This window comes from Pelodiscus sinensis, chromosome 28 (assembly GCF_052426305.1).
Source record: "Pelodiscus sinensis isolate ZL-2025 chromosome 28, ASM5242630v1, whole genome shotgun sequence".
In the NCBI taxonomy this organism is placed as follows: domain Eukaryota; kingdom Metazoa; phylum Chordata; order Testudines; family Trionychidae; genus Pelodiscus; species Pelodiscus sinensis.
Genome location: NC_143079.1, coordinates 7131631 through 7159109, shown reverse-complemented (window position 1 = coordinate 7159109; position 27479 = coordinate 7131631). Strand labels below are relative to the sequence as shown.

General features: G+C 49.6%; 2 protein-coding genes across 2 annotated transcripts in view; one reads left to right on the top strand and one right to left on the bottom strand.

Annotated features, from left to right (window-relative positions):
• The window catches only part of LOXL2 (lysyl oxidase like 2), an 89896-nt gene extending 84943 nt beyond the window's left edge, over positions 1-4953 (top strand). The window contains exon 14 of the mRNA XM_075910805.2: positions 125-4953. Coding sequence (XP_075766920.1) covers positions 125-198 — 74 coding nt within the window. The 3' untranslated portion in view covers positions 199-4953. The remainder of the gene's footprint in view (positions 1-124) is intronic.
• R3HCC1 (R3H domain and coiled-coil containing 1) lies at positions 2395-27479 on the bottom strand. Its single transcript, XM_089773738.1, has 9 exons — positions 27405-27479; positions 19458-19710; positions 17855-17984; positions 16551-16688; positions 12557-13745; positions 11491-11663; positions 8955-9025; positions 6456-6551; positions 2395-3115 (listed from the first exon to the last, which is right to left on the bottom strand). The coding sequence occupies exons 1-9, from the start codon at positions 27477-27479 to the stop codon at positions 2919-2921; spliced, it is 2322 nt and encodes a 773-aa protein (XP_089629864.1). The 3' UTR covers positions 2395-2918.

Here is a 27479-nt window from a genome sequence, read left to right as displayed (position 1 = left end):
GAGAGGAGTAATTTACTCCATTGATTTGGTTTGTTGCTCATCAGCCTTTCATGTCAGAGGCATGATTTACACAGTCTTGAGTGATACCTTGCTGATGACACCTGGTTCTCTCTGCTTCTCACAGGTGGCTCCATAAGCCAAGACACACAACAGAGTCAGTTCAATGGACTCACAAATAACCAAGTGTCTACTTGGTAGACCAGCCGGCCTCCCATCATCTATTTAAAGGAAGCAGGGATGCCTCTTTGTGACTTCCCTAACCACTGCACAGGAAAAGAAACCAAGTAAACTACCATGGACTTTCCTTAGCATTGTAAGTTATTCTCAGTGATACTCTCCACACAGAGTTTGCTTTGTCACTTCTCACTCTTAATACTGAGATGATTTGGGACCAGACTTTAATTCCACTAGGCCCCTGCAACTAGGGCGTCACATCCACCTAGTCTAACCTGCTCACTGGAGACTCCTTCCCACCTTGCAAGTTCATCTGCGCAGGTCCAGGCTGCAGTAAGCAGATTGCAAAGGTGGTGATTTCCTTTGGGGTAGGACAACCACCAAGTATCCATACCATTGACTGTGTTTAAACACCCATTCCTCTCAGCTGCCTTGCTCCTCTCTCAGTATCTTTAAGCTTTGAGTCTGAACACGCGCCACGGATGTGAAAACGGACATTGTGACATTGCTTTTCTAAAGGCACTTAAATCCAACTCGTTCTCAGACCTGCCCTGGAAACACCCCTTTCAGCACCTAGTTAAGAAAAACTGGAGCAGCCTTCTGAGAACAGAAAAGCGCAAAGTATTTTATTACTGTGACAGCTTGTTCATTTCAAACGCTCCACTCACAGCACGATCTTTAAAAGGAGCATCTAAACATGGCTGTGCCATGTTCTCTGTATCATCACCGGAATTCCAAAAAGCTACATGTCAATTACGAAGTCTAGAACTGGAAAAGTCCCATTATTGAGTACCCTTCCTTGTGTTGGGAGACTAGCAATGGGAATTTCTGTTGCACAATAAGCAGTTTGTGCAAGTGATTTGCATATGCATCTATTTCCTTCCAACATCTTTAAGAAAAATATTACACCTCTACCTTTTCATTAAAGGGCGAGTATAACTTCTTATACAAGTAGAACATCTTCAGTCCGGCACTCACTTGTCCAGCATGAGCTTAGTTAGCTAGATGTCCACTTATAATGAGTGTGGCCAACTTTCCCGTGGTCCCACAAAGTTTCTTTACAGCCACCAGTCCTGGCTCTCAGTGTTCTGTGCTGTTATTTAGCTCTAATTTGCCCCTGAATGTCTTCTAAGGGCCCGGTAAGCAGTGGCAGAGTTGGGAATGCTGCTAGACAATACTGACCTCCCATGCTCCAGCAAAATTCTCTGGTTTTGTTCTGGTCAGGTCCCGAAGGTGCCAGACTAAAGAGGTTCAACCTGTATCATCAACATACTTTTAGAAAGATAGCAAAGGCCAATAAGTTATCAGGTATCTGGATCTTGCATTATGTCAGATCACCTGTGTAAGCGATTTTTTAAAGATTTTGACACTTTATGCATTTACCAATGGTGCTAAGTGCGTTCCTCTGAGGACGCACGTTGCTACACATCTTCAGGCACACACCTACTTGAATAAAAATCTGCTTTGCCCAGAAAAGGCGTTTTAGATGCCATTTTTGTGCATGTTCCAGGGGCTTGCTGTGTGAGTCACCAAACCTGAGCCCTGGTCGCTCCTTAAAGTTACAGCAAGGGCAGGTGTTACGGCTGCCAAAAAGCGTGGCGCAGCAGCCGATGCAATCGCATCCTGTAGTGCTAAGAAAAGTTCCTCTCCCACTGCGTTAGCTGAAAGGCTCAAAACAGAGGAAAAACTGTGAAACTGACTAGACGCAAAGCGCTGTCAAATGCAAAGAGGGAAATCACTTGGGTGTGCAATAAGATAAAACAGTTCAGTCCAAAGCGTGACTGGCGTTGGCTGTGTCCCTTTAACCTCATGTTTGCACTCCACAACCTACCTTGCAGCGGTGTTGTGAGGCTTAAGGAATGCCTGCTAAGTCCTTTGCTAATGCCTATCCAAGTATTTATTTGATAAATACGAAGTTATTCCTCTCTGCCTGGAGGGAGGCAACTGGCAAAAGCTTTTCACCAACACAATCTGGAGAGCTCCTTTTTGTTCTGAAGAGGGGAGACTTTGCGAAAGGCCTGAAATATGCTCAAATAACCTGAGCTTCTGCAGGGGCAGTCGGGCGGCATCTCTAGGGCTCGGTGCTACAAGCTCGGCTCGGCTTCCCCTCCCACGCCATCAGTGGGTCAGAATGCTCCTTGAAATACTGCACCACACAAACAGGGGTGCGCTGGTTCAATGCCGCACATCACAAAACCAGACGCTGTCGCATGCACGTGCTCCGGATCAGTTCTGGGGTATAACTTTATTTTGACAAACATCCGCTTTACACGTGGCAGTAAACAGTAAACAGCTATTGACTCCCGCAAATGCGTTGCTCTGTGTTTCTTGCTTGCAATCCAGCAGAGGCCACAAGTGTTCCCTCCCCGCAACCCACATCCTAGGGCAGCTCTTACTACAGGTGTTGCCTTTTAAAAGAATGGAGTGCCCAGATAACGGTGTGGAGACAGCCCCACGGCAGACCACTGGTGTGAGGCTGAGATTCCCAACCACACCCAACTGGGTAGGAGCCACTTTGGCAGGGTGCTGCTAGACACCTGCTGGGGAACAAGATAAGATGCTCTCCATAGTAAAGAGCTAGTTTTATGGTTGCCTCCATACCCTGGATTAGCGAGACAGCCTGTTTCCCAGAATGCAACAAAGGGGGTTCAACAACAACCGTCAACTTATTCCCTTCCCCCCGTTTAAAGAAAACCTCCACAAACAGCACCCTACTGGCAACTCACTGGTCAGCAAGCAGTTCGCTATGCCACCCGGGCTCCTTCCAAGCTCGGCTTCGGCTCAGATCCAGTTTCCTCTTCCCGGTCCAGGTTCTCAGGCTGGAGCACGTCACCGCCTGAGACTCTCTGCTTCTTGTGCCGCAGGCCCAGAGCCCTGGTCACCAGCCTCCTGGCCACGGCGGTGTCTGTCTGGGGTCTCTCTTTCACCAGCTGAAGGAGCTCTGCAGAACACAGATGAGCAATCAAGCAAAATGGTGGCGAGGGGGAAAGTCTCCCTAATTCAATCCTCTGATTGTGAGACTCCTAAACTACGTGACTGGGAGGAAGACGCTCTGGGCTTTGTTACCAGCTCTTCCCCAGAGGCACCAAGCAATTCCAGGCAAGTCATTCCACCTCTAGGTCTCCACCACTGTAATAGGCAGAGATTTCGAGGCAAAGTCTTATATTCAAGTGGCTTAAAAGCTGCTCCCTTCCTGCAGGGGTAGACACCAAGAAAACAGGTTTCAGTGTAAAAGTCTTAGAGGGGGAGCTGTGTTCATCTGGAACTTTAAAAAAAACAAGTAGTCCTGTAGCACCGTAGAGACTAACAAAAATAGAGAGTGAGAGTATCATGAGCTTTTGTGGACAAAACCCACTTCCTCGGGTGAGCAGAGTGGAGAACGAAGGGGAAACCTCACCATTTCTGTTCTTTTTCTGCTATAAATGGTGAAGTTCCCCCTTCTTTCTCCACTCTGCTCATCTGAAGAAGTGGGTTTTGCCTACAAAAGCTTGTGGTACTATAGCTATATATTTGTGTTAGTCTCTAAGACTATGTTTAAACTGCAACGCTAATTCGAGATACCGGAGGTATCCTGAAATAGCTACCCTGCGTCTTAACAGAAAGCCCGTTATTTTGAAATAGAACAGGCTCGTTATTCCAACATCCCTGTAAGCCTCATTCCATGAGGAGTAAGGGGCATTTTGGAATAGCAGGTTATTTCTAAATTAATTACGGAATAAGCTATTTCAAAATTGACTTGAAATAAGCTATGCAATTTGCGTAGCTCCAATTTTATAGCTTATTTCAAGCTACAGGTGTAGTGTAGATGCACCCTAAGGTGCTACAGGACTACTCCTTGATTTCAGTTTGGACACTTGCTCTGAAAGCCTCATTATAACCCCACAGCATGGGAACGCCCAACCCTTCAACTGCTACGCTTTCATACATTTGAAAAGGCATTTTTTAAGGGCCCATTTGCCAGAAGTGACTGGCAAATGCTGCTTGTTCAAGTTTCAGAGCAGCTTACCCTAAATATATATATTTTTTAATTTACCAAATCCAAAACTTCAGGCTGAATAAGTCTTTATTTAGTGTACAGTGGAGTTGATGGCACTATAGTTATTTAACTGTTTGCAGACTTGAAGTTATCCAGTGAGCATTCTGATCTTTGCTTGAGCTGCTAAATTGTTTTTAAAAGAACCCCAAAGAAAGCCCAACGGCAGGGAAGAAAAAAAAACCCACACGTGTGGGACAGATTCAACATATCCCCAGCTTGAAAAATAAATTGCCAATTATTCTTGACAAGGTTTTAAAGGAGACACAGTCAACTAATTTAATTAAAAATAAAATTTTGCTTAGATTCAAACAAACATTCCTCTCCACCGTAAATCTCCTACCCCGAGCCTAGTGCGTGAGAATCAGGAAGTAAAATAGGTGAGTCCCCTCACCAGATGTGAGTAACATGGGAAAAGCAAACCAGAGTCTTTGACATTTCAGTCTTAAGAATCTCTAGCCATGCTAGAGTCAGGAAGTGCCAGTATCCTTTTAAATCATCAATACTGAAATTTGTGTTGACTGCAATGTACTGTATAAAAGCAGTATAATTATATGTACAGTAAAATCTTTATATGGCTACAAGATTCATGGCATTTTTCACTTATTGCGGCAAGCGTAACTGATTACAGTGTGATTTTAAAAAGCAATACAATGAACTGAATATTAACTATCAATGGCTAAGCTTAAACAACAATTTTATCTGCGGCTGCTATTGAATAATAAAACGATGCCAACCACAAAGAACTAACTGCTACTGGTTTCATTTTTATCCGTGATTTGTTTAATTGTTTGAACTAATTAGTGGGGGGTGGAGGAAATATACCATGAGTCTCTATTAACATATATGCCCCACTTCTGGATCCTCATATTAGTGGTCGAAATGGATCTCATTCCTTAATGCTACGTACTCTTCATACAACTGAAACAAGTGGCATAGAAAAAATGGTCCTCGATTCAGCAAAGAGCATAAGCATATGCAGATGCCCCACTAAAAACAATGGAATTTAAGCATGTACTTTCATGCTGATTCAGGGTCTTAATATGGCTACAGGAGGGAAGCAGCAAAGACTCAATCTTTCAAGCAATCCCATCTGCATTATCTCCCTTGCGGTCACCCTCGTTCGACCCCCAGAACGTTTGGCACTTTCTACGGAAGCCAGTGGGAATTTTGACCGTACCAGAGAGCAGAGCTGGGTCCGGTGTTACTGAAATGTCTCCTGCTGTGACTTACCAGCTCTCAAAAGGATATTTGCTGATACTGTGTTCAGCAGCAGGGGGCATTTAACAGAGGACGCATGTGGAACAAAGTTACAGTATGTAACAGGCTACGGACAAGATTTTCAAGTCTGAATATTTGACCTGCAGCTCACTGAAAATCAGAGCTGTAAGTGAAAAGCAACTGTAGGCACCCAACTTTTAAAATGTTGGCCTATGCTAAAAAATTATCTGATGCACATTTTTTTAAAAGTCTCTTCCCCTGCATGCTTTGACTTCCTGTTAAACACACAAGACTACTCATTGATCATTAAGGCAACAAATATCTGAGATGTGCCATAAGTCAGAAAAATGACCTGCAATAAGACTGAGGGGTGGTGTGTTAATTAGGAGTATGAAAGTATAACTATATACATGGTTAACCGATGAGTGCAGGCTCATCAGTTAACATGTACGGATACACTTAGGCTCCTCCCTCGCCATCTGCACTGCTGCTTCTGTATCAAAGGCAGCAGCACAGGAGCCAGGCGGGAGCCAATGCTCACGGGGAGCCGGCTTAAAAGCCAGCTCTCTGTGTGCACCAACTCCCAGGGACCCACCTGCCGCGCCCACCTGTAAATGTGTAAGCGCTGAATATTTCAGCAGTTACACGTTTACTTTAATAAATGCATCTTAACATCCCTAGCGTTAATATTCTTATTCCACCACGGATGTGCTCCCCTTCGGGGTCACCTTCCTAATCTACAGATTCCCGCTGGATTCTTTCTGCTTCTGGCATCATAACTAGAAATATTCCACAAGCAGAACTAAGGTAACAATTAAGGATGCATAAGGCCCAACAGAATTCAGCTCAAACTCCTGCATCACAACAGTGCCAATAAAGCCACCAGGAGCTTACTGTTCTTAAAGCAGTGACAGTCTTTAGTGTGGGCTTGTTAATTATACTGGATTTGAAAGTAAGTTAATCACAGGAATAACTGGTAGGAGATATTTAAAATAAAAGAGCAAAAACAAAATCACAGGTTTCTTACTGGGTCGCTGAAGTGCCTTGATTTTAGACTGTCTCGTCCCATGGATCAAGGATCGGATCTTCAGAGAAGGATAACTCTGTCCCAAGGCCTGAGATGCTTCAAACAATAAAGATCGCAAAGGTCAGGATGGATTTTTGTAACTCCAGATCCTCAGCTGCTTTAAAGCTGGACAGCGCCATTCCGCTCAATGGCGCGCCACTTTTTTATCTCCGCTGAGGATCTTGCCCAAGGTGTTTAGCGGAACAGCAGAATTTGGTCGATTCACTCAGCCATAGAATCCTGCAGTCTGGGGGAGGAAGGGGGGGTGGAGGGGGAGGGAAGAGAGGAGGGAACGGCCAGGGTGTGTCTAGACTACAGGGTTTTGTCGACAAAACTATACCTGCGTCTACACTACCTACTGTCAACAGAAATCGGCAGTTTTGTCGACGGCGGTAAACCTCATTCTACGAGGAATAACGCCTTTCAACGACAGAATTCTGTCGACAGAAGGCGTTATTGCATCTACACTGTCCTTTCCGTCTACACTCTCATGTCGACCAAGCGGCTTGCTTTGTCGACAGAACTGGATGCAGTCTAGACGCTCTTTGTCGACAGTCTCTGTCAACAAAGCCCCTGTCAACAAAAGCCTGTCGTCTAGACGTATCCCCAGTGACGTTCATAAACATTTTTTGGGGGGTGGGTCAAAGATGACAGGATCAGGCCCTAGCCATAGAATGAAGGCTCAGGCAGAGCCAGACATGAACAGCTCGAAGGAATGATCTGAGCTGACGCACAGGAGAGGCATCAGCTCGATGGAAGGTCAGGTACATGCCCTGGATCTCAGAAGGGATTCATGCTCTCCACAGAGGGTCACAAGTCCCTTTTGTTCTAGACCTGCTAGAATTTTGTTCATTTTCAAGAATACGCTCCATTGGCAGGATGGATTAGTTTCTAAAATGCAAAACGAGACGCACCCTAAGTCTTATTCAGGGAGTCCCACAGCCTGTTTATTACCCAAGCCACTTAAAACCTGCTAAGCAGCATTTCTAGAGAATAGGTCATTAACAGAGATCACTAGTAATCATAGAATACTAGAAATGGAAGGGACCTTGAAAAGTAAAGTCCAGTCCCCTGCCCTCACGGCAGGACCAAGCACCAGCTAGAGTTCTAGACCATTCATGACAGATGTTTTGCTCACCTGATTTTACATAGCCACAATGATGGAGATACCACAAACTCCTTAAGCAATGTATTCCAGCGTTTAACCACCCTGACAGTTAGGAAGTGTTTCCTAATGTCCAACCTTGCTGCAATTTAAGCCCATCAGAGGTCAAGGAAAATAATTTTTCTCCCTCCTTGTAACACTCTTTTAGGTACTTGAAAGCTGTTGTGTCCCCTTTCAGTCTTCTCTTTCTCCAACTAAGCAAACCCAGTTCTTTCACTCTTCCCTCATATCTCATGTTGTCTAGACCTTTAATCTTTTTTGTTGCTCTTCTCTAGACCTTTTCCAATTTGTCCCCAATTTTTCCAGAAGCGTGCCACCCAGAATAGGACACAATACTCCACCTGAGGCCTAATCAGTGCAGAGTAGAGTGGAAGAATGACTTCTCGTGTCTGGCTTACAACACTCCTGTGTTAATACACAATCCTAATGCAGAACTAGTGCTATGTTCTTAAATGAGAAGATGCTCTTGTGTTTTAAAGAAGATTTCAAGGATGGGGAAGTGGGGAGGGGCAGGGCTGAGAATGGGCATTCATGGTTTGCACCTGCTTCAATTCAGTGCTGGAATGACTTGACATGCACTATCAGCTGTATCTTCAATGCCTGTGACAGAAGGTTGCTTCATTCAGGGATTAGGGCACCAGAGAGTGGGAGAAAGCCTGTGAGGGTGATAAGGAGCTCTCCATACCGAGAGGCTACTCTAGACTGCAGTGTTAAATTGGAAAAAGGTACGCAATTTGCATGCTGCAAATTGCGTATCTTTTTCTGATTTACTTTCAAAAGAGGCTTTTCCGAAATTTGGTGCATCTACATGGCGCCAAATTTCGGAAAAAAGTGCTCTTTTGACATCTCTTATGCCTCGTAGAACGAGGTTTACAGGGATGGCAAAAGAACGCATCCACTTTTTCCAATATTTTTCAAAAAAGCGGATGTGTTCCTTGGACGCGGGATACCTCTGGTATCCCGGAAAAGCAATGCAGTCTAGATGGAGCCAGAGAGGGGAAATGGATTTATTTTAAACCACCAATAAGAATATAGGATTTGAGCATAAACTGGCTGTAATGCAGAATACAATTTACTTACCAATACCACACTATGGACTTGGCTTTTTCACATTCCACACTACCAAAAGGAAGAGGGTATCTTCCTTTTAGACACAGGAACCCAGTGACACTGGAATTCAGATTACAGGGCAAGTGGAGTTTTAAGGCTCCGCAGCTATATACCAACCAACACTGGTGAAGGCCTGCCCAGGCTGCAGATTGCTAGAATCACAGCAAAGAATCAAGTCACATTACCTGCTGCCAGACTGGAAAAGATACCCAGGGCGTGTGTGTCATCGACCCACTGAATTTTGAAACCACTCTTGCTAAAAAGAAAAAGGAAAGCAACACCATAAATAGTCATCTCAGTATTAGGGGAGCTTTTCACCCATCGATACCCCGTGCTTTACAAAGCATCAGCCCCTTTTTACAAGAGGCAGAAGAGAAAAATAGAGGGGTTAAGTGGAACTTACCCAAGGTCACATGGTGACTGAATAGAAGAGGAGGGAATAGAATCCACATGTCCTGAACTAGGCATGTTAAATATCGGTTAATTGAATTGTCGATTAACCTCATGAATTCTTATCGGTTTCTGGACTATTCTCTAGCCCCCGGAGGCAGGGCCGGCAGCCAGTGCGCTCTGGCCCCACTCTCGAAGAGCCCCCTGCCACTCCTGACTGCCCAGCCCGAATTAGAACTGAGCCGGGCTGCCTGCCCACCTGGCTCCTAATACACTTTAAATGCAGAGCAGCAGCGGGGGTAGGTCCCAGACCTGGCATGAGCCAGGACTGAGCTGGGCTGCAGGCCAGCCTGCTAACAAATTTACTGGGGGGAGGGTGGGAAGGGAAAAGCGTGTCGTCTATAGCATTAACCTATAAGCTTTTGCTTACTGATTAATCGACTACACTATTACATCCTTATCCTGAACCCCATTTAAGTGCCCTCCCACCAGGAACTTGCTGCTCCCTCCCGCCCAAAGTAAACTACGCTTCTTTGAAAGCAACACTTAGCACTTTCTATTACAATTCCTAAACCTGGGATTTAAATTAAACTAAGTATTAGGATTCTGAATTAGGGGTATTAACGGGTCGCTGGTTAAACGGGTGATGCTTAACTGATACCAGGAGCAGTCGCCGCGGAGGGGAGGGGGTGGCCAGACTGGAGCAGCCCCAGTCTAGTCTGACCTGAGCAGGCAAGGGGGGGGCTGCTTTCAGCCCCACTGGAGTGCCCCTCCCTTCGCACACCCCTTTAACCAGTGAAACGCAACGTCAGCCCTGCATGTAACCGGGATTTTTCATCCCTAGTCTGAATCACTGTGCAACTGATAAACGATTGCTCCGATGTCACTAGGCACGTGGGTGCCCGAAGTGCATGCGTCAGAAAGGGATACCGAAAAGGCGGCACAAAAATCTAAATGGGAGAGTTTTTAACTGCATGGAAACCAACCGATGCTCAGTTAAAACTTTTTTTTTCCTGAGCTGCATTTCAAAGGTTTCCCCAGCAGCTCTGGAAACATAAATGCCGTTGCTTTGTGCTAGGGGCATGAGAATTAGAAAACGATCAGTTTCATTTTAATGGTAACATTCAGCCCAATGTCACTATCAGAGCTACGTGCACACAGGAACACAGAGGAGACAGTAAGAAGTAGCTAAATCTTTAGAAGCATTACTCTCAGGCTAACAGGGCTCATACAGAAACTTAACGCCATCCTGTTCCGTACGCTGAGATAGTAGTAGGGGAGGGGAAGAGCACGTATCTGTCTACAGATACTTATATCAAACCGATTTTGCAGAATGGACATGGTGTCCTAGAGATACGCTGGTCACAACCCACAGGTAAAGAGATGAATTTTGTTCTGATAAAATAATCCATACACTCCTTAAGGAGATGTTATTGTACTACCATCTGTGCGAGACAAGCCATTGCAAAGCAAGGACCCAACCCTTACTGCGTTTTCAGCAGAGAAGCCAAGCTGAACTCCAATCCAAGTGTGCAATTTTACTCGGGAAGTCATGCACGACAGTGGTGAGGAACATTTAAGGAAAGACTGTCCACTCGTTAGGACATTAGCCTAGAACTTGGGAGAGCTGGGTTCAGTTCCCTGCTCTGCCACAGTCTTCTCTGACCTTGGGCAAGACACTTAGCCTCCATGAGGCAGGGAACTGGGGTATTGTGAAGATAATTATATTAAACATTGTGAAGCACAGAGATTTACTGATGAAAGGTCTCAACTATAAAATTTTATTAGATAAGCACTTAGCTAACAAGCAATCCCATTGAAGTCCATATGGTACTCACATGAGTAAAGTCATGCACCTTTGTAAATGATGCCGAAAGAATCATTAATTTAAAAAAAAAAGCATAATAAATTATATAGAAATCTTCCTCTGGGATCAGAAACAGGGAATATTACGACCAGGCCACCTAGCTCTTACAGAGCACCTTTCTGCTGTACATCTCAGAAAGCTTTACAAAGGTGAGTATCCTCATCTCCATTTTACAGATGGGGAAACGGAGGCTCGGAGTAGCAAAGTGACTTGCCCCAGGTCACCTAGGAGGCCAGTGGCAGAGCCAGGAATATAACCCAGATCTGCTGAGGCCCTGTTCAGCACTCTAGCCACTAAAAGCAACGCGAGGACAGAACTGAAATGCAGTAAAACTGCATCAGATTCTTACACAGGCTCTAGACACAATTTATACCGCGCCCGCGAGGCAGCATCCTGCTCACTTCATCCAGGCAAGCAGGACGCACGGGGAGCAGGAACGGCCCTGTGCTGAGGCAGGTACTTACTGGAACTCTGAAAACGCTTCCATCAGATGCTCCGTTTTCAGGGATGGCGAGAAGTCGTAGATCTCGATAACGTGTCCAAAGTCTCCCTCGTTGATCTGTGCGTCCCCGTAGCTGGAATAGTCAAACTGGATCTTCTCGATGGTTATGTCCTTCACAGTCACATAGGCTGCAATCTGGGAGGAGAAGAGCGTTAGAGGTCAAAGTGCGTTTCTAACGCTGCAGGAGAAGCCAGTGAGCAAGGACACTGAGGGGGTCTTCAAAAACGCAACATGCTATCAAGCACAGAGCGTACCTGGGCATTTTACGTATATAGGGGCTAGGGCACAGAGCTTGAGATTCAGTTCCGTGCTCTGCTACTGCCCTGGGGTGTGACCTTGAGTCAATCACTTAACCACTCTGTGCCTCAGTTCCCCACCTGTACCAGGGGGCTAACAGCACAGCCGTGCCTTGTCAGAGCAATGCAATAAAGATTGCGAGATGCTCCGACACTACGGGAATCGGAGCCACACAAGATGCTTAGGCCGGACCACTCCGAAAATGGCATAACCAGATTAGCCACCAGCCTTCCCCTACATGTTGCCCCAACCAACAAGTTTCCACCCTGCTAGAGGTTGGGGGGGGGGGGGAGAATCAGCTCCCAAAGCACATTCAGTGTTTGGCCTGTGCTGTTCAACAGATCCATTAGCAGCAGGAGGGCTGAGAGGGGGAACTTTTTGGCTGCAAAAAAATGGATCGACTCCCACCTCTGTGCACCACTCTACCCGCCCCCTGAGCCTTCCCCTCCTCAAGTCATTCTACAGTCAGGCTGGATTATACTGGACTAGAAGACCTCTCGAGGGCCCTTCCAATCCTACCATTCTGTAATTGTTACATGGTTCAATAAAAGCCGTCGGGAGCCATAAGCAGAGAGAGGCCAGAGCCATGACAAGGGGCATCTCAAGGCTCCTCTTCTCCCTTTGAGAAGATGCCAGGGCCCATTACACTCACTGCCACATCTCTAAGTCACAGCTCTCCCTGGTCATCCCTCTCAGGTCCAGCCAAGCAAGATTCACACCAAAACTTTTACCTCTTGCAAGAGTTCGGCATCAGAGTCCTCCTCTAGGCGGGCCCCCTCCTGCTCCTTCACTGCCGGGTTTTCCGTGTCTTTCTCCTCCACAGATAATTCCAACCCGCACCGCAGTCTGCCCGCCAGGACTGTACAGTCTTCATCCCGGTCTTCTGGGAGCAACACCCGGCCCGGAACAGAGGTATCCATGCGGAGCTTATCCTGGTCAGCTGGTATAGATGGGCTCTTACCACACTCCATCCCAGGGGTATCCATACATCTTGGATGCGGGTCTTCTGGGAGACTTTGGTTTTGGCTGCACTCACATACGATGGTGTCGGTACACCCCTCCCCCTGGTTTTCTAGCACTGAAAAGGTCTTGCTTTCTTCCAACAGAGAGGCGTCCACAGACTCTTTATTCTGCCCTTCCGGAAGGGAGAGGTTTTTGCTACACTCTGAGAAAGGCTGTACAAATGCCACTGTATCCTGATTTCCTAAGACTGGTAAGTTTTCACTACACTCCGGTACACTGGCAGCCATGGTGTCTTTATCTTGATCTTCTACCTGGTGTCGATTTTTGCTACCCTCCGATACAGTGGGATTTGTGCTGCGGTCGTCCTGGTCTTCTGGTTGGGAGAGTGGTTTGCTGCAAGGGCCATCAGACCTGTCTTTATCCTGGCTCTCCAATATGGAAAGGTTTCTGGTGCACTCCAGCAAAGGGGCATCTGAACAGTCCACTGGACACTTGTTACTGTTATCTCCACTGACTTCACCCGTAATATGTTCTTCATATGCCTCTCTAAGGCCCTGGACTTCAGGAAGTTCCTTGCCAGGCTCTGGATCGATATTACTTGCGACCCTGCTGGAATCTGTAGTGCCCTCAAAGTTACCTAACTCTTCTGGGGTCCCTTCCTCTTGCACCACCCCAACATCTGGTTCATCTCTGGCTGCCGCCGCTGCTGGGCTTTGGTTTTGCAGCTCCTCCCGTTTTTCACGCATCCCCCTGGGGACATACAAAGCTTTATCCGGCTTTCTCCGGGGCGGCCGCCTGGGCCTGCCGATTCCTCGGTTGACTCGAGAGCCATCGGCAGGCAGCTCTGCGTTGCGTGGCCCTGCGGCTCTGCCACCCCTGCTTCGTGCCTGGAGAGGGCGGTGAGCTCTCGCCGTGTTGCCGCAGGAACCGTTTTGATCGCCAGCCTCCTCAGGCAACCTAGCGCCAAAAGAAGCAGGGAAACACATGATGTGCTGGGAAGCTTTGTGCCGCGAGCAAACTTCTGCTTTCCCTCCAGCCTATCACAAGTCAGCGTTATTGATAAGAGCCAATGTACAACCACACTCCCACCGTCACCAGCGTGCATGTGTCCCTCACAGCAGCACGGCCTGTCTGCGGCCCCCAGATCACCTGCATCTGTGCGGAGCGGCCGGAGCCACGAGGTCACTGGCTCCGCATCTTCCTCTCCAGCTGCTTCCACGAGCTCTAGGCTCTTCATCACAAGGGAGCCCACAGGCCTGTCTAAGCAGCCGAAGAGGAGGAGGAGCCGTTCTAGCAGGTTGTGTGACACAGGAGGAAGGGGCCCCAGAAAGGAGCGCCCAGGGAAGGAGGAGAAAAAGGAAAGTAGCAGTTGGACAGGACGTCCAGGGCACAGCAGGAGAAAAGACCAAGAGTTCAGCTACAGGCATGTGGAAGCGGGAACCAAGCACTTGCAGTAGGGATGTGAGCGGGTAACCAGTTAACTGATTAAGTCACTGTACGGGTGACGCTTACCGGGTAACAGTTAACCAGTACGTGTGAACAGCCCTCAGCAGGGGCCAGGACAGCCCCACTGCCCGATCCCTCGGGCTGCAGCAGGTCCCCCTTTCATCGGTTACCTAGTTACACACTAGGTTTCACTGGTTAGCCAATTAAATGGGATTTTACATCCCTAACATGCAGTAGGGATGACAAGAGACCAGGTGGCAGGAGCATGAGGAGCAAGCGATGAGAAGAGGAAACTAGAAGCCGCTCATTCAGAAGCTGGGCTATGCTGGGCAGTCATCACCATCATCACGAACTGCCCATAAAGCGAGGGACAGATCACTGGGTTCTACTTCCTGATGGAAAAAAAATCCTTAGACCTTCTCCTATTCAATGGGACAGCACCAGAACAGCCGCTTCAAACGCTCACCCTGCAGAAGCCTGCACAGCTAACAGTATTGTGACGTGTCTCCTGTTTCCTTTTGACAGGTTGGTGCAGCCTGTCCACTTACATTTGGCCCAGCACTGGATTTCTGATGAATCCCAAAGATTTAACAGGAATTTTTCTACCGTTAAAAAAAAGGGGGGGGGGAGGGGAGGGTCAGGAAAAACAATTACAACAAATATTCATCTCACACAGGGACTCTGATTGGACACTGCAGCACCAAGATGCTTCCCCGCCTCCGTCTAGCGTCCCCTCTATCCAAGGAAAAGACACATCACAGCCAGCGTTCCCTCTAATGTTTATGTACCACCTCCATTTTGGCGCACATAACAAAAGTAATGTCTCACATGGGCAGTGTGTGATAGGGTGGGGCTGAGGGATGGGAGGAGGCTAGGGCAGAGGGTCGGGGTGCAGGCTCTGGGATGGGGCTAAGGATGAAGAGTTGGGGTGTAGCCAGCCCTCTCACCGCAGCAGCTCAGGGCCTGGTGAGGGGCGCCTCTCTACTACCTCAGCAGCTCCTACAAGAGAGGCTCCTTTCCCCCAGCCAGGGCAGGTGGGACCAGGCTGGGTGGGGGCCAGAGAAGGGACACCTTTGCCCCAGCCGCGACAGCTCTGGGTTGGGGCCAGTGAGTACATGTGCCACTGCCCTGGCCGCTACAGGACCTGGGGAGGGCCTGAGCCCCTGTGTGGGGCTTACTAGACAGTGCTTGACCACGCATCTTAGAGAGAACTTAGATCACAGCTACTCACTTTGCATCCATGCAGATCACCGACTAACACTTACAGAGACCCAGTCAGCTCACTTTTGACTGGGAATTGTTTTTTAAAAATGCTTCTACAGCAGCTGCGCCCAGCTCACATGTGGGAATGCCCCGTGCTGCTGTCTGAGGTGGTAAGAGGAACTTTTGTTTTTTAAACACATAAAAACATTCCCCTGGATGTTTTTGCAACCGAAAACACTGCAGCAGAGCGTGTGTGCAAACAAAAATGACTGTGCAAAAACATGAGTGATTCTGCTGATTCATCACAGAAAGGGCAGATTAAAACGAAAGTGACCCAACAGCATAAATTACTGACAAACTCGGGTTTTAACCCTCTTAAAGGGCTCAGAACAAATAGATATTGGCTTACTATATAGGACTGTTACGCTGACAGCGTCCCTTTCGTAAGGTTAAGTAACTTGTCCGAGATTGCAGAGGGAACAAGAAGAACAAGAATGGAATTCAAGAGGCCTAACACTGCTTTAACCACTAGAGAACACTTCCTTCCAGTTCAGGGAAAAGAACCCCGCGCTCTGGATTCCTTGTTGCGTACATGGTGCATAGATTTCAGGAGTCCTGACTCCCTGCACTAACCGTTAGACAATACTCCCTTTCCAAGTTAGGTATAGAACCTGATTCCCCATCCTTTGCTCCAACTCGACTGAACTCCCTTGCCTTACACATCAGAACAGAATTAACCGCATTACAAAAACTCTTCGTATTCACTACAAAGCGTAGCAGCGTGGCGGTTGCCCTGGCTTCACTTTGACAAGCTCTGATATCACCCCCTGTCTCCCAAGTGTACTGCTTGAACCCCAACGGGTGACGTGACCCACAGTTGTAAATTCAAGCCTACTGAGTGAATTGAGGATGACTCATTTTGTTGTATAAGTGTGCGTCTGACAGTCAGGACTCCTGGGTTCTTTTCACAACTGATTCACCATGTGGCTTTGGCTAGTCCCTTCACCGTGCACTGCCTTTTGCTGTATCTGTAGAATGGGGAGAAAGTCTCCCTGCACTCCAGAGAGGATGGCTAAGTGCATTGCTGCACACAGCACCATGTACCTGTCATACCTTATGACTGAGTGACATATGACAGTCCTCCTCTTCCATCCTTCCCCGACAGAAAAGCTGCTTAACAAAGCGACATTGTCCACGTTCCTGTGGATCAGGTACCTGAGGCGGCTGGACAGCGGGGGGAACAAGAGAACTCTGAAAAAGGAAAACAGACAGGGGATTGTCAGCTTGGAGTAGGAGGGACAGCGGGCAGTGTACATCCTCAATAGTGACTCCCCAGTTACTTCTGGAGTGGGGTCTTAATTCCATTCGCAGTGGCCAGCTACATACTGAGGCATCAAGATGGGAGGAGGGGAGCTTTGTGTTAATCGTTTAATCGTTCCCACTAACACATGCCTTGTCAAGACCTGTCAATATGGCACCTTTCTCTGGGGCACAGTGTCTAGAGAAACCCTTCAGAAATTAGCAGGTCAGGAAAAAAGAGACACTGTATCACAATGCCTGGCATTTACACCCCTCCAAAGTCAGATCTAGTTTCACTCACAGATACCTTGCAACAGGACTTAACGAATAGCTTCTTCAATCTAAAATATTGTAATAAGTAACCAATCCAAGCAGCTGCCATCCAGGCAAGTCTACTGGGAACACAGCGTCCCTTTCTCACTTCGAGCTGCTACTCTCGCACATAAGCTCACTCAGATAGGCAAAAAGTGCTCAGCAAAGACCCAGAGTAGTTCATCATGCCCTATGATAGTTTTCCACTGGGCCAAAGAACACTGTGTGCAGGAAGGAGCTGATGAAAAATGGTTCAATCTTAAGCCATTGGTAATAATCCACCAAACTGGGACAGCAAGTGAACAAGGCCCAGACGTGGCCATGGCCAATGCAGCCAGCCTCCAGGATTATTCCACTCAAGGAAAAGTAATAGATTTTTGGGGAGGGGGGATGACAAAACTCAACGTACAAAATCCCTGCACTTTGGGGAAATGCACATTCAAGCTCCAACTTTGTAACTGACCCCACTTGCTGTGATGGCCCAAGCAAGAATCCTGTGCATGTGTGTTCAGGACACAGGATCTGGCTCCAAATGATGCAACTGAGCTTCAATCTCTAATAAAATCTTTCCTCCTGGAGGGCCCATCTGAAATTGCAGACATCCAGCAGCCGAGAAATGCAGCCACCTCTGGGTGGAACATGTCGCCGCCTCCCCCCATGGCACAAGCATCGTGCAGGACAAAAGGAAAAAGGGACACTTTTGATCACAAACATTTTATTGTTCACATGGGGCAAATAGGGCACAGGTTCAATGACCCTGGTCTGAAATTTTCCACGATGCAAACAGCACAACATAAGCCACCTACTTTTCATGCTGGCTTTGGAGCAGAAAACGGTCTAGTTCCTCAGTGACCTTGCAGACGAAGTCGTTCTCGCTGGGGGAGAGGAAGACGCCATCCAAGCAGTGCAGCGCCAGGGTGACAGCGGGGAGGTGGCCTGATGGAGGGTGGGAGGCAAAGGGGAGAGAGGTCGTATAAATGCTTTAGATCGGGCGTGGGGAACCTAAGGCGCAGGGGCTGGATGCGGCCCCCAGTTTTCCTGGATCCGGCCCCCAAGGCTCAGAGCTGCCCCCCAGCAATGGGGAGCCCACGCTGGCGTTCCAGCCCCCCTGCTGTCCCACCCTGAGGCTGGAGCACACAAAATCTACTAGTCTGAGCCCCCCCCCAAAGCTCTGGTGTGTGAGGGGAAGGTAGAGAAGGGCTTTCTCCTTTTCACTTGGGACCACGCCAGGGAGGGTTTGGTTTTTTTTTTTCGCTTTTCACTTGTGTGCGGCCCCCAGCTGATTTTTCTGCAAATCAGCAGCCCCCGACCCAGAAGAGGTTCCCCCCACCTCTACCGTTTGGGGGCTATTGAGAGCTACAGCAGCTTGGTGCTTCAGAGGCAGGTTGCATGGCAGAGACCACACCTCCCCCCCCCCCCCCCCAGCTCACTGCATCCTGCACAGACACCAGCAAGGCCCAATGCAAATCCCGGGACCTCCCGGGATCCACCCAAGACTCATGACAATGCCCCCCCCCCCAAGCCTGACCCACAACTCCTCCCCCGCGCCACCCACAGCTCCCAGCCCCAGCAGGACCCACAGGCAACCCTCCTCCTGCCCCCTGCCAGATCCATGGCAACCCCCAGCCAGATCCCCAGCCACCTCCCCCCCACCCCCACCCCCAGCCAGACCCACAGCAACTTCCCCCCCACCCCCACCCCAGCCAGACCCACAGCAACCTCCCCCCCACCCCCACCCCCAGCCAGACCCACAGCAACCTCCCCCCCACCCCCAGCCAGACCCACAGCAACCTCCCCCCACCCCAGCCAGACCCACAGCAACCTCCCCCCCACCCCCACCCCAGCCAGACCCACAGCAACCTCCCCCCACCCCCACCCCAGCCAGACCCACAGCAACCTCCCCCCCACCCCGACCCACAGCAACCTCCCCCCCACCCCCACCCCAGCCAGACCCACAGCAACCTCCCCCCCACCCCCACCCCAGCCAGACCCACAGCAACCTCCCCCCACCCCCACCCCAGCCAGACCCACAGCAACCTCCCCCCCACCCCCACCCCCACCCCAGCCAGACCCACAGCAACCTCCCCCCCACCCCCACCCCAGCCAGACCCACAGCAACCTCCCCCCCACCCCCACCCCAGCCAGACCCACAGCAACCTCCCCCCCACCCCCACCCCAGCCAGACCCACAGCAACCTCCCCCACCCCCAGCAACCTCCCCCCCCACCCCAGCCAGACCCACAGCAACCTCCCCCCCACCCCAGCCAGACCCACAGCAACCTCCCCCCCACCCCAGCCAGACCCACAGCAACCTTCCCCCCACCCCCACCCCAGCCAGACCCAGCAGGACTCGCCCCCCGGCCAGCGGCTCTGGCTCTGGCTCTGGGTCCGGGGCGGGGGCCGCGCTCACCCGCAGGCCGGGGCCGAGCTCGCTGCAGCGCGCGGGTCTGAGCCGCTTCCCGGCGGCCGCTGCGGGCGGAGCCTCCCTGCGCCGGGCAGCGCGGCCGCCTCCTGCGCAGCCCGCCCGGGGGGGGTCCGGGGTCCGCCCCACTGCGCCCCCCCCCCCACTTCGCCCCGCCCCACTGACTGTGCCTGCCGCCGCGCTCCACGGGGGTCCCCTGCCCCACTGCGCCCCCCACTGCTCTCCGCCCCACTGACTGTGCCTGCCGCCAGTAAGGGGGGGGGTCCCCTGCCCCACTGCGCCCCCCCACTGCTCTCCGCCCCACTGACTGTGCCTGCCGCCAGTAAGGGGGGGTCCCCTGCCCCACTGCGCCCCCACACACACTTCTCTCCGCCCCATTGATCTGTGCCTGCCGCCAGTAAGGGGAGAGTCTCCTGCCCCACTGCGCCCCCCCCCCCACACTTCTCTCCGCCCCATTGATCTGTGCCTGCCGCCAGTAAGGGGGGGGATCCCCTGCCCCACTGCGGCCCCCTTCGCCCCACTCCCAGTGATTGGTGCGTGACACCCCTGCTGCCAGTGGGTCTGGGGGGTGCATTGGACGAGCATCTTATGCTGGGGAGGTCAGGGTACAGACATGCTCCTTATATATTAGCTTCTTAGGGGCTGGGTATTACTGGCACCCTGGGCCTGGCCCGGATCAGCGTTTGCTTTTGTTCTGGGGAACAGGGTTCCTTGTCAGCTGAGTGCTTGGGGAGGCCACTCAGGAGAGATTCCAACGCCTCCCACCCAGCAGTGTGCCCACAGCCAGGTTTTGTTTCGCCAGGTGGTGCACATTCACACATGCGTGGGTGCACATAAAATTTTATTCTGCACATGGGGGAAAATAGAAGAAACATTGCCCAGGCCCTTTGTGCTAGGTGCTGTACTCCCACCACAAGGAGATGGCTGCCCTGCCCACACGAGCTGGTCAGCACAGCCAGGGCTAGAGCTAGGCCCCTGCAGCGAAGTACAGCCACAGAAGGGATCCATCCCTGTAATGAATGGTAACAAGGTCCACGGACAAACTCTTCCATCCACTTAGCTGCATCTCCATGGAAGTCGACCTAACTCCATCACACCGGGTGTGCAGTTTGTCACAGCCATGGTACCCTGCCCATGTGGAGACAACCGATGGGGACAGGCCAATCAGGGAGTACCACAAACCAGTGCTGACCAGCCTCCGTGTGACAGTATTATGGGCTCAACAGCAGCCGAACCATCACCAAACTATTTGTAAGCATCATAGCAAAGAAGACTTCGAAGGAGGACAGTGAGGTAGGTTAGATGGGGGGAGCCTGTCTCCTAATCCTTGCTCTCGCCTTTACACTTGTCTCTTTCACATCAAACCATTCTGTGCAGCGCAGGTAGACAGAAGCCTCACAGATTTGGGAATGGGAACCCGAGTCCTTACCCTACCCCTAAGGTACCCCCATACAACACACCAGCCTCCAGATGCACAGCAGTATTTGGGGCCGTGTGGTCTTGGCGGTTCCATTTTAAAATTTGGAGCCTAATCCTCACCTCGTGGGAGATATTCCACCAAGGCAACGGGACAACTCTCTAAGGATGGGTTTGCAGGACTGGGCTCTTAGCAGTGCTTAATTTGTAAGGGAAGAAATGCCGGGGCTCAAATACTTCTTTTTTTTTTTTTTTTACTTTAATAACTGATGTAGGAAGCCCAGCGGTGCTAGAGCTAAGAACGGCCAAGCCTAGAGGTGGTAGGGCTCAGCCTAGGCCCAAACTAAGCATGAATCCGTAAATCCACAAAGGGATCCCTTTGGCCTGGTGTGCACGCAAAACTTCCATCAATCTAACTCATGCCCTGAATGCTGTCCATACAGGGGTAGGCAATATTTTTTTGCCAGAGGCCACTTCACCTGGGCCGCACTGGAAGGGGCGGGGACTCAAACGGAAGGGGCGGGGCCAGGATACTTCCCTGCTTCCCCACCCACAGACCATGATTGGTCTGGGGGTGGGAGAGTGTGCGGTCTTTGCCCCCCCCTCCCCGATTCTCCCTAGGCACCTTTGCCCGGCGGTCGGAGAAGACTTTGCGTGTTCCCCCTTCTATCCTAAGGCCAATCAGGGCTTAGGGACGGGGAACTGCACAAAGTCTCCTCCCACCCTGCCAGGAGCACGTGACACTTCTAAGTGCCGCATGCTCCTAGCAGGGCAGAGGAAACTTCATGCGCTTCTCCCTGCCCCCAGATCCTAATTGGCCTGGGGATGGGGCTGCAGCAGGGCCTCCGCAGGCCGGATCAACCCACTTGGGGGTTTTGCCCACCCCTGTCTCCATAGGTGACAGCCCAGCTGGGGAAAGCAAGCCCTACCCCTTCTGCCAAAAGCCTCACCCCTTCCCTGAGACCACATCCTTTCAATCAGCAGCAGATATAGGGCAGGGTGCGCTCCGGGTGGACTGGCCCGGCGGGATACCGCACTTTAAATTCCCTGGCACCACACGGTGGTGGAGCGCATGCACAGCGTGCTGAAACACCGCGCAACACAGGTGAGAGAGGAGACGCCTGGTGAGAGGTGAGAGGGGCCCCACGAAATTGTGCTGCCCTGGGCCCCACAGAACTCTCATCCACCCCTGCTTTCAATAACCTTTCCCACCCAACCAAGCCTCGCCTAACCCCAGCCCTCAAGCCGGATCCTTCTTTGCCATCCGGCGGCTAAGGGTTGTCTCACCATGGCGCCAGCCCTCCCCGGTGGCTGGGTAGCACAGGCAGGTTTGTGAAAGCAATGCCTCCCTTGCTTATGTTACCCTGCACCCATGATGCTGTGGTTAGGTTGAACTATTGTCCAGTGTAGACCTGTTGACCTAGCTATCACCTCTTGACAAGCTGAATTAACGATGGAAAAACCCTCCCATTGATAGTGGAAGTGTCTATGCGCTAGCTGGCACAGCTGTGGCAATGCCGGTGTACCGCGTACCACGTAGACATAGCTTAAATCCCCAATTCTGCATAGGGTTGCCAGGTGTCCGGTTTTGAACCGGACAGTGCAGTATTTGAGCTTTCTGTTTGGGAAACAAATTGAGAAAATATAAATGTCCGGTATTTTCTAAATAAGATGTAATGTCGATTGTGATGTAATGTCAAGTGTGTCCGGTATTTTTGTTGAAACCATCTGGCAACCCTAATTCTGCAAACACTTAAGGACACAAGGAACTTGAGACACATGAATAATCTCAGCACTCTTAATATGATGACACACTTGCCTAAAGTTATTTACATGCACAACGGGCCTTAATTTGTTCCAGCACTTTATAGGGTTTTAGAGTACCCCACACTCCTGGGCCTGGAGGATCCATACCACAGTGTCAACTCCAATATTCTGGTACATTACTCCAGTTCCAAATGCTACAGTCTACCCTGTCTCTAAGCTTAGCTCACCACTTCTCAAACTATGATGGGTGAAGTCATTAGAATTTTGGTCCAGCAATCTCTGCTCACATAAGTCATCTTTACTCACCCCACTAAAGACAAGCCAGGCTAGGTAATTTGATGCAGCATCAGCTGCTTCTTACATAGTCATTCTAATCAAGCAGGTATTTCTACTTAGGGATTCATCAAAGCCTCTTTCTAATGAAAGCTGAGCAAGGGCTTTATTACATTTACTGGGTTTAAGTCTCTTCCTTTCATCCCAGTGTAAATCGGGAGTTAATATGCAAAGCAGGGGAGTTATACCAGCGTAAGAATCACGTTCGTATGAGGTCACTAATTCTCCATTAGACTTCACTAAGTAGGGACAAAATAATAGAGAAATCCACTATTTTTTCTCCTATGTATTAATCATCACAAACAATTTGGTAATTAATACATGTTACTTGATGGCTACTTCCTCATCTATCACAGCTGGTGAAGGGGCAAAGTACAAAGCCATAAAGCAATAATGCATGAGAAATGAAACCACAGAGATCTATAGTAAGTCATCATTGTGACATGATAAGGGCTCTTTTAAAGCAGCGGCAACTTCAGCAGAAGCTGGACAGAGGAAAGTATTTTCTCTTGGTCCCTCTCTAGTTTTCTTCTGTGCTGGGCATTTCCTAATATGACACGTGAATGCCACGATCCTGAGACGTATTAAGGCTCCTAACTCCCATTGAAATCAGTTAAATTCTTAGAAGTAAGTTTTCAGGTGACTGACTATATTTCAGGAATTACATAAGGACATAGGAACAGCCATAATGGGTGAGATCAAAGGTCCATGTAGCCCAGTATCCTGTTTGCTGACAGTGGCCAATGCCAGGTGCCCCCAGAGGGAATGAATAGAACAGGGAATCATTAAGTGATCCATTTTCTGTCACCCATTCCCAGCTTCTGACAAACAAAGGTTAGGGACACCATTCCTACCCATGCTGGCTAATAACCTTGTTATAGTCTTGGCCTTCACAACATCTTCTGGCGAGGAGTTCCACAGGTTGACTCTGTGCTGTGTGAAGAAGTACAGCCGCTCCCCAACTTACGACCCCCTTCATTTACAACCATCCTCACTTATGACCAAAGCAGTCGTAAATGCAGATCCGAGTTACGAACGGCGAGCTGCGCTTACAAACAGCATGGTCGCCATGTAACTCTATGGGATCCGAGTTACGAATACTTCGAGTTATGGACCAAATGTTGGTCCGTAACTTGTTCATAACTCGGGGAGCAGCTGTACTTCTTTTTGTTTTAAACCTGCTACCTATTAATTTCATTTGGTGATACCTAGTTCTTGGAAGAAGTAAATCACTCTCCTTTATTCATTTTTCCACACTAATCATGATTTTATAGACCTCTATCATATCTCCCCTTAGTTGTCTCTTTTCCAATCTGAAAAGTCCCAGTCTTATTAATCTCTCCTTCTATGGCAGCCGTGCCATACCCCTAATCGTTTTTGTTGATTTTTTCTGAACTTTTTCCAATGCCAAGATATCTTTTTTGAGATGAGGTGACCACATCTGCACTCCGTATTCTTATTTTAATAGAAGTTTGTTTTTTGTAGAAAGAGATGTCTCTTGGTCTCTGAGGGCATGTCTAGACTACATCCCTCTTTTGAAAGGGGGATGTAAATTAGACGATCGAAATTGCAAATGAAGCGGGGATTTGAATTTCCCGTGCTTCATTTGCATAATGGCAGCCGCACATTCTTTTGAAAATGGGTATTTCGAAAGTGAAACCAGTGTCTAGAGGTGGTTCTTTTTGGGGAAAAAAACCCCTTTTTCGAAAGATCCTGTAAATCTCATTTTTTGAGGAATACAGGAGCTTTCAAAGAAGGGTTTTTTTTCCCGAAAGAACTGCATCTAGATGGCAGTTCCACTTTTGCAATACCCGTTTTTGAAAGAACGTGTGGCCGCCATTATGCAAATGAAGCGTGGGAAATTCAAATCCCAGCTTCATTTGCAATTTTGATCTGTCTAATTTACATCCTTCTTTCGAAAGAGGGATATAGTCTAGACATAGCCCGAGGGAAATCATCTTGCCAGAATATTCCCAAACCTGTCCGGGCTGATTTTATTCATGGCTCATAAAGAGGCTTAATAATCACTTTATACAGCACTTTACAACTTCAAAGAACTCAGCTCATTAACCAGCTTAACTTGGTTACCCAAGAGGCTGGTAAAAACCAGTCATCTAAGAGAGGTTAGGACTTTCGATAGGGTCTGGTGCCTTTAATTAAAGTGGGGTATGGAATCACAAGGAGCTGCAGCCCCAGCCAAAAGGCTAGAGTTGGATTGCGGAAGGACACACTTTAAGCACTGTTTTACCAAAGATTATGACAGACCCCAACTCTTTTCAGACCACTGCAAACCCTGACAAACTTATACCCACACAATCAGGTTTGGAGTTCTAGCCCTTGAATTGTGACACATTTGAGTCTCCTGAATAGTTTAAAATTAAAAAAAAAAAGAAACCCACCTGCAGGGTAACTTACTGATTCCACAATCGCTGGATTTTTTCTCCTTCATTCTCTGGTCAACTGCTCCGGAATCTTCCCGCATTCTGGAATTCCCTCAGTCCCTCTTAAAGGGCCACCAGCGTCCCTCTGAATCCTGGGAACTCCCTCGGCAGACCTCCAGACCTTCGCTTTCAGGGACACAGTCAGCGAAGTGTGACCCTGCATTTCAGTTTGTTCAGGGCAAAGCGTTTACAAAAGTTTAGGTCATAGGCGACTTGGGAAGTGCACCTCCTTGTGCCCCCACCAAAATGTTAACTTGCTAAATAGGGTGCCCCCACATATCCCCTCCTTGGTCCTCTGGGTGGCCCTCCCTGTGCCCCCTCCCCCCACAGGCACCAGGCATCTATGGTAAAAAAAAGGGCCACTACAGTTCAGTTGGCACCCCTCCCCCCCTGCAAATTCTAGGTACACAAGAGCAGTGAGCAAAGTTGTCCTCTCCCTGGAAGGGACAACAATCTTGCAGCCCATAGAGATGGAGGAGGGTTACTCATAGGGTTACCAGGTGTCCGGTATTCAACCGGACAGTCCGGTTTGTAGGCCTTCTGTCTGGTGAAAAAATTCAGAAAATACCGGACATGTGCAGTGTCCAGTATTTTCTGGTTTTCCGGCTGGGTGCCTGACGGAAGCCTGGCGGGGGCGGGGGAGTGGCTGGGAGGGGGCGCGATTGGCGCTGGGAGCCTCTGGTTGTGTCTGACGTAGGAGTGACGCCTTGCAGAGGAGGAGAAGCCCCGTCCGTGCTCCTGAGCGCTGTCCAAGTGCATTGTGGAGCCGGAGCCGGACTCGCTTGAGCTTCGCCGGGACTGTGAACGGGATGGGCAGCGCCCTGGGATCTGCATGTGCCCGGGTCAGACCCGCTCCCCGCCAGCTGATTCGCTCCCCTCTCCACTCCCCCCCCCCCCCCGGCCAGCCCCGCTCCCCCCGATATCCTCCCAGCAAGCCCTACTTCCTGCTGGCCAGTTCTCCTCCTCCCAGTCTCCCCCGGCCAGCCTCGCTGCCCCGGACCTGCCCTTCTTCCTTCCAGCTGCCCTCCCCTATCTCTCCCGGCCAGCCCCACTCCCCTCCTGGCCGCTCCCTTCTCTCCCCCTCTCCCCCCATCAAGTGTGTCCGGTATTTTTTCTGAAGCTACCTGGTAACCGTAGTTACTCATGCGGCCCACTCACTAGCCTAGGTTGCCCATTGCTACCCTAGAAAGTTTGCAACTCATATTGCAGCACTCAGAAATGAAAAGAGAAACTCTCCAAACACAAAAGCACTCTTTTAAGGCCCCCAGTCCTGCTAGTGAGAGGTGGAGCCTCATTGAAGTTAGGGCAGCTTGCAGGATTGCAGCTTTAGGCTGTAGGGCCTTGATTCTCAAAGGTATTTAGGCACCTAATTCACACTGAGTTCAATCCTAAGCAGGTTTGAGGATCCAGGCCTGAGTGCTTCGAGGCAGGACATCTTATCTGTGTGTCACAATTTACCTGCAACTTGACTCTTTTTTCTAAACAGCAAATAAATAACAACATTCTGCATTTACGCTCCTTCTTCCAGTCCAGGTTCTCAAGCGACTTAATAAAAAGGCGCAAAGGTCGGACTGATTAGTCTCGTTTAATAGATGGAGAAACTGAGGCACAGGGACGTTTGTTTGGTTTTGAGCAAAGTATTTGAAAACAGTCTGCTTTTGAATGCCTCGGTGTTTGGGGGGCCTGTCGCAAATTCTGGACCTGGTTTACAGGGGGAAGCCCAGACCCACAAAGCTTCTTAGACATCTAACTTCCTCTGATTTCAAAGGGAATTAGGCACCTAAACCCCTTGAAGAATTGGAGTCTAGGCCCCTGCACCTTCAACAGAATTCAAATAGGGGCTTGACACTTCTGAAGGTCAGCCCCAGTGTCGGGCACCCAAAACAATCTGCGGACACATGAAAATCTGAGCATTTGTGGCTTGCCCATGGTGACACTGAAAGCTCCTAAAGAGCTGAGAGGGGTTTAAAAGAAATACCTTGTAAAAATGGAAGTTTGTTCTTGCTACAGTCGTGCCCTGAGCAGTGAAGGAACAAGGCAGGATGACGAACAT